We start from the raw sequence: 7,619 nt of genomic DNA, 5'->3' as shown, positions 1-7,619 counted from the left end.
GTTATGTAATACATTATCACGTTTGGTCGGTTAGTTCGTGGCAAAATCGCATTAAATCTGAGTAATTATCAAGTTATATTCCCCGCGGGGCACTTCTTTTAGCGCATCCATTTATTTTTTTATTATTTTCAAGAAGACAGCGCTGTTACGCAACTAATTTGCATTGTCTTATATCTATAAAAACTGCAAACAATCAACGGCAGAAATAGACATATGCTCGAGATGAGACATTTACTAGTCTTTAGTTTGGTTCTGCTATCGTGCAGAGCCCAGCAGTCAAGGGGAAGATTGGGCATCCTCTACCCAGTAGATTTCTCCACCGGTGATAGATATTCGGAAAATTCTATTGAAGAACCTAAATCTAGACCAATTCCTGATAATGGCTTGATTATCATTCGATTAGTACCGAGTGAAACTTACGACGAATCCATTAATTACAATGAAGCATTCATTCCTTCTGGAAGAGTTCGAAGATCAGCCTATAAAAGTGGTGGAGGCGGAGGAGGAAAAGGCGGTGGTGGAGGATTTGGCGGTGGCGGTGGATTTGGCGGCGGCGGAGGTTTTGGTGGAGGCGGTGGCAAAGGAGGTGGATTTGGTGGCGGTGGAGGTTTTGGAGGAGGAGGAGGTGGAGGCGGCAGTGGATTAGGAGGAGGTGGAAGTCACGGCGGTGGAGGACTTGGTGGAGGAGGACTTGGAGGAGGTCACGGTGGTGGTGGACTTGGAGGAGGGAATGGTGGTGGAGGACTCGGAGGAGGTGGTCTTGGAGGTGGACATGGCGGCGGTGGTGGGGGAGGATTAGGAGGAGGCGGCGGTTTAGGAGGAGGTGGACATGGTGGAGGTGGTCTTGGAGGCGGAGGGTTAGGAGGAGGTGGTCATGGTGGAGGCGGAGGACTTGGTGGAGGACAAGGTGGAGGCCTTGGTGGGGGTGGTGGTCATGGAGGCGGAGGAGGTCTTGGAGGCGGTGGAGGACAAGGTGGTGGAGGTCATGGTGGTGGAGGACTAGGAGGAGGAGGACTTGGAGGTGGTCTAGGAGGTGGTGGAGGTCATGGGGGTGGTGGTGGCCTAGGAGGTGGCGGAGGTCACGGTGGTGGTGGTGGACTTGGCGGAGGAGGTGGACCAGGTGGCGGAGGATATGGAGGTAAAGGGCATGGAGGAAAAGGTGGAGCTTGGGCTACGTCATCGAGCGCCGCGGGTTCTTAGTAAGTTAAAACAATTATAGAAATACTTAGGGTTCTAAATTTATTTATTTTTTCTAGTGGAAGATAAAAACATAATTAAACAAAGCAACGTGATGTTTATTAAAACCCAAAATTTTAAATAAAGTAACTTTATCTACACCTGTCTTCGTCTTGTTTGTTTCCTTGTTCTGAAGCTTAGAAATGCAGTATCTCTGAACTAATAATACCAGTTGATACCATTGTTTAATAAAATTTAAATTTAATTGGTAATTCTAGATAATCGGTCTCGGAATATATTTTCAAATATCAAATTGTTAAAATAGATGATCTATTAAAACAGAAAGAATTAAATAAAATTCGTGTAACGATGATATAATTATTTATTTATATTATTCAGTGCTTACTATAGTATTCGACCATGTAGTGGTCTTCCTCAGGCAAAGCTACAATAACAAAAAATGTATTAGAAGGAACTTAGAATAATCCAGAAATTACCCTAAATATTATGATCTAAAAATATAAAAGTAAAGAACATAAATTACCGTCAAAGCATAATTTAGATATTAAATGACATCAATTTCTTTAGGATGAATGATCTTGACTCAAAGTTGTTCTAAAAATCAATAAAAAGGGAATACAAAATGGTCAATTGTACAAATAGCGTACTTACAATAATTATCCGTTAAAGAATATTTAAAAATCAATATGATGTCGGAAAGTAAAATAAACGACGATGTTAACATATTAAAAACATGCAAAAATCACGAACTTAACAACAAAACATAACAAATCGAACGACGAGATAGACTATTTCGATAAAGAATTATTGAAGAGAGAAGAAAGGCGATATCTCATTCTAGAAAGCGGAAACATGTTGTATCTATTCTATAACTTAAATTCTATTACTCATCTATATTTATAAATATGTAGATCTATATAAATAAATAAACATCTATCAATAGATTGCTTATTGCATGTATTTGATGAAATATCTATAATTAATAATTAATTAATAATTGAGGAGCAAAAGTAACAAAGGGGCTAAGTGCCAAAATTGTTAAACAGAGAAATTTAAAAAAAAACCTTCACATACCAAAACGACAGACTTTATTTCTAAATAATTATCTAACACATATTATTTGCCTTACGACTAAATATGCTACGACGAAAACAACCGAAAAAAAAATGAAAATTTTAATACAGGGTCATCCCCGACGACCGTCCATTAGAACTTTATAGGGCTAATTTCTGGCCAATACAAAAATTTGAAAATTCAGATTTAACTATTATTAATTGCGTTCTCTTCGACTAAAATAATTTCAGATTTCTAGCATTTCCGGTTATACCGGAAGTCGCCACCTACTTTATTTTTTTAAATGGAACACCCTATATATTTTTACATATTTGAATTTGTCTATTTTCAAGGTTTATGAATAACTTTACTTTTTGCAATTTGATTCAGCCGTTTTGAGTTATTCGAATTTTTCTAGAAAAATCCAAAAGCAAAAGTATTCATAAAAGTAAATTTACAAACAACTACAATATTACCCTCTCCATCTGGAAGGCTATAGTGGATGGTAGTTTGACGATGACTGTCATGAGGGTCTTCATATGAACCATGCCTTCTCCTTTTCACGCCAGTCAACTGTATTAAACCCATGATGTATGTTCCACGGACGTCAACTCTGCACTTGTAGTATTTTTCAAAAAGAGCTAGTCTATTTGCGTAATTCAACGACTTGCACCTGAATTTGCATTTATATGTTATCTGTAAGAGTTTTAGGGTTTACACAAAAAAATATGGTTCTAGTTCATGGCATTATTTACACACGTACAACTATATTAAAAATAATAACCCACTTCTAGATTAGGTCTCCTTTTTTCACCTACAGCATTTTAATTTTTGCTTTTATAGGATTGTCCGGCATTTTTAATCTTCCCAATCCTTATTTGCGACGTTATAAATTCATTTTGAAGTTCACTTTACACTGTTCAGCAGCCGTGTGATACGAAACGATATACTCGTATTCCGGTTGGATGTAAAAAAAACGAACGCTCAACACAACAATGCCTACTACGGCACTTGGCTCGTTTGATGTGGAAATGACCGAGCACTTGCAGGAAGCATCACCTATCTGCCTGATTGTTGACGGAATTTAAAGTCCTGGCACTTTACCCGTTTGATAGGATATAGTCGATGGCACATAGAACCTGTCTATCGAAATATCTTATTTTTTGGTAAATTGGCACTTAGCTCCTTTGTTACTTCTACTCCTCAATTCTATAATTATCAGTTTCACTATTAAAAGATTTAAAAAAGTTAAACCGATTTTTTCCGTTGACTTGAGCAACTTGAATTATATTAAATTTCTCCACGTTTCACTAATTTCACCAATACACTTTTTACAGGTAAAGAAACCGAAATTCTGGAACTGGGGCATAAATTTTCTTTACCCTTTAACACCAAATCTATTAACTTTGCTATTGATATGGAATCACAATTGATTAAAAGCTCTATAATCAAAGATATTTTTGTAAATAATCATAATATTATTTCTAGTTTGGATAAACATAATAATAGCACTAGCTTTACACACTCCATTAAAAAACAAATTAACAACAGCAAGAATAAAGTCAAAGATAACAATATTACGATAACTTTTGGAGACAAAAATGCTGGCGTAGTGATGTTAGACACCGATACATATATTGGAAAAACTTTGCAATTCTTCAAAGAGAATAATATTAATAAAATTAAGAACAACCCAACCATGCCATTTCATAATAAACTTAAGAAATTTGTCAAGGATAACCATAATATGCTTTCGAGGTTCGATATAACTGCTTTCAGAGTGGCTTCAATTTGAAATCGAATTTTCTAGAACCAACTAGATTACAAAATTGTCTAGCTAACCTCTTTATAAATTTTACTGATTCGGCCACCTATAACGTAATTGATACGTTTTTTTCTGGTCACTTAGCTATAATAATGGAATTTCAAACTCCTACGGTTACTAAAGGTAAATTATATAAAATGTTTGCACCGACAACGGTTGGGGGGCTCGAAACTTTTTTTGATATTATTTCAAATTATGACTTCAGTTTTGTTAATGATATGAAACTACACTTTAACTATAAAGCAACCACTTTAAATAATATCTTAAGGGATGCTGCTAAGTTTGCTTTTTCAACTATAACGGTCAATATTAATAAACGCGATTCACTGACCTTATCTTGGTACAATTCGGAACTTAAACAACATAAAGAAAAACTTAGTTTTCTTTGTGATCTATACAGATTCAATAAAAATTCGTACACACTTGCTGAACGTAACAAACGTCGTAAATCTTATAAGTTAGCAGTTAGTCAAGCTAAAAGAAATGGTACTGACAAATTTATTTTGAATCACACAAATCAATCTTCTGCTATTTGGAAAATAATCAATACTAATAAAGCCTCTCAAAGAGTCAACGAAATGGATAGTAATTTGGATGCTGAACAACTTAATGATTTCTTTTTGAATATCGCTGGTAAATTAGCTAAAAATATAAGTGGTGGTGCTGATCCTTTGTCATTATTTATTGAATTGTCTGATTCCAGTATTGACTGCTTTGTTTAACCAGCGTCTATCCGCTGGCTAGTTTCTTGACGGATTTGGGATTGCAAATGTCATACCGTTATTCAAAAAAGAGAAATTAATGAGGCTTCGAACTACAGACCAATTAGTATATTACCTGTACTATCAAAAATTTTTGAAAAACTATTAAAAAATCATTAATCAAATATTTTGAAGATAATAATATTTTTAATAAACAACAATTTGGTTTTAGAAAGGGAAAATCCACCGTTACAGCTATACAAAGCTTTATTGAGTATGTGGTCGATGGTTTCGAGACTTCAAAATATACCGAAGCAAGTTTTTTAGATCTCACAAAAGCTTTTGATTGTGTATCTCATTCAATTTTGATTCGTAAATTGTATGCGTATAATGTCGCCCCAGAGGCATGTAAACTTTTGTCAGTCTATCTTACAAATAGAAAACAATTTGTTAAATTTAACTCTTTGGTATCTAATCCTGGGATTATTCATAGTGGGGTTCCCCAGGGATCAATCTTGGGCCCTATCTTATTTTTAATATATATAAATGACTTGCCTTCATTTTTGAATCCTGAAAAATCAATTTTGTATGCAGACGACACAAGTTTGTTGGAAGCTGATGATAGTTTCAGATTTCTGGGCGTGCATGTTGACACCGGACTTACCTGGAGTTTTAATGGCGAAGCTTTAGCTTCTCGTTTGAGCTCCACAGCTTTTTTGTTAAGACGTCTTTCTGAATTTTCTTCTACGGAAGTATTGCGCACCGCTTATTTTGCGCTTTTTCAGAGTCATCTTAGTTAGGACTACTTGCCTGGGGACACACCGCGATTAATAAAAGAATATTTAGTATACAAAGAAGAGCCATTAGAAGTATCGCCAAATTAAACTATACTGAAAACTTCCGTAAAGACCTGATAAACTTCTTTTATCAATTTAAAAATTCTTGGAATGTTTAAAATTTACATTGTTACTTCATTGTCAACTAAAAAAAAATGGTGATTTTCACAATTACAAAACTAGGAGGGGGGTGACATCCGACATGATTCATTGAGACTGACCAGATCTAGGAACGCCTATAATTATTATGGAATAACAATTGTTAATAGTCTGCCTGGTAGTTATAGGAATTTAACATTTCAAGTTTTTGTAACTAGGATTAAGAATGTTTTATTGCGTAAAGCATATTACTCCATTGAAGAATTGTCGAATGATTTACAGGCCTTTGAATGTGTTTAGTATAAGAACAGATTAACTTTTTTTCCCTACCACTACTGTTCTGACACGGATTATTATGACTGTGTATTTGTTTTTATGTAAATGTTACGTGTAATATTTTATATATTATATTTTATTATATTTTCCGCCTTGCTTGTAAATTTTATATTGACGAATGTATGCCTTCGGGTTATTAGCATAATAAAGATTATTATTATTATTTAATTCAATGGAAATGAACCCTCTTGTACTAATCTTAAAAAGTCTAATCAAGCTTCATAAAACAGACAATAGCATTAGAACAATTATTGGGAATAATAATACCAATATTAACAGAATCGCGAACCACATTCAAAGGTTTTTGTTCAAAGTCTTTAGTAACCATTTCTGTTATAATATCAAAAATTCTATAGACCTCATCAATAAAATAAAAAATATTTCAGTATCCAAAAATAGTATACTTATATCATATGAAATTAAAAATCTGTATACTAATATCCCAATAGATAAATCTATTTCCATTATTGAGAAACTTTTTCTTAAGAACCAAAATTCAATAGATCTAGAAGAAGATAACATGTTTCTCTGGGTTAATAATTATTACCAGATGAAAGATGATTTCCCTATGGGTTCGCCCATCTCAGGTATAATAGCTGATATTTATGTCAATCATTACGAAAACAAGCTTTTCTCAGATAAATATAAGTGTATAACCAAAGATATCTCATTTTACGGGAAATATGCGGTAATGCAGCATGCGGCAATATATATGGTAATGCAGCAAAACTTTTACCATTAAATAATATTTTTAATAATATTAATAACCTGCAGATCACTTCTGAAATTGAAACAGACTGTAGGCTGAACTTTTTAGACTTAGTGATTTCAAGAGATCCTGATTATAGCTTGAGCTTTGATATATTTCGCAAACAAACAGCCACAGATGTAATAATTCCCAAACATTCATTCAACTCTACTGAACATAAACAGGCTTCATTTCGTTTTCTTGTCAATAGATTACAAAAAGTACCGTTAAATGATTCCAATTATCTCACAAAACTCCATAAAATTGTAAAAATCGGTTTGAATAATGGATACAACGTCAAAGACTTACAGGACATTCATAACATGGTACATAAATGTAACATCATTAAACCAAAAAAAAAAAATAATATATAAAATATGTATGTGCTAATATATCCGCACTATAAGAAAAGCGTTAAATATATAACCTTACCATTCGTCCTTTCCATTCAGTCAAAAGTCAAGAAAAATCTTGGTAAAGTTGATATTATCCCAGTTTTCTCATCGAATTCAAAAATATCTAAATATTTGTTAAATAATAAACACAAATTTGACAATACGTCATTGAACGGTGTATATAAGATTGAATGTTGAAATTGTAACATGTGCTATATAGGACAGAGTGGAAGAAACATCCACACTAGACTTAAAGAACACCTAAATAGAGATACTTCAGCTGTTTTTAAGCATTTAAAACTTAGTAACCATACTACAGACATTAATAATGTGAGTCTGTAGAAAAATATATAGAAATCGAAAAAACTTGATCTATTTGAGGAATACTTTATATACAGTGTGTCCCCGTAAGGTATAATTGACGATACA

At 33.8% G+C, this 7,619-nt stretch overlaps 1 protein-coding gene across 1 annotated transcript; it reads left to right on the top strand.

The window, feature by feature from the left end:
• The first annotated feature begins 200 nt into the window (after positions 1-200).
• Positions 201-1,337, top strand: LOC139431972 (eggshell protein 1-like). The gene is made up of 2 exons (XM_071200300.1): positions 201-1,199; positions 1,257-1,337. Exons 1-2 carry the CDS (start codon positions 214-216, stop codon positions 1,264-1,266), a joined length of 996 nt encoding a protein of 331 aa, XP_071056401.1. The 5' UTR covers positions 201-213; the 3' UTR covers positions 1,267-1,337.
• The last annotated feature ends 6,282 nt before the right edge of the window (positions 1,338-7,619 follow it).

The sequence above is a fragment of the Onthophagus taurus genome, chromosome 11 (genome assembly GCF_036711975.1).
Source record: "Onthophagus taurus isolate NC chromosome 11, IU_Otau_3.0, whole genome shotgun sequence".
Classification (NCBI taxonomy): Eukaryota; Metazoa; Arthropoda; class Insecta; order Coleoptera; family Scarabaeidae; genus Onthophagus; species Onthophagus taurus.
The sequence above is the reverse complement of the archived record's forward strand: the minus strand, read 5'-3'. Positions and strand labels throughout refer to the sequence as shown.

Bases quoted from the DNA above. Each gene is read 5' to 3' on its own strand.
- LOC139431972 (XM_071200300.1), top strand. From the start codon at position 214: ATGCTCGAGATGAGACATTTACTAGTCTTTAGTTTGGTTCTGCTATCG.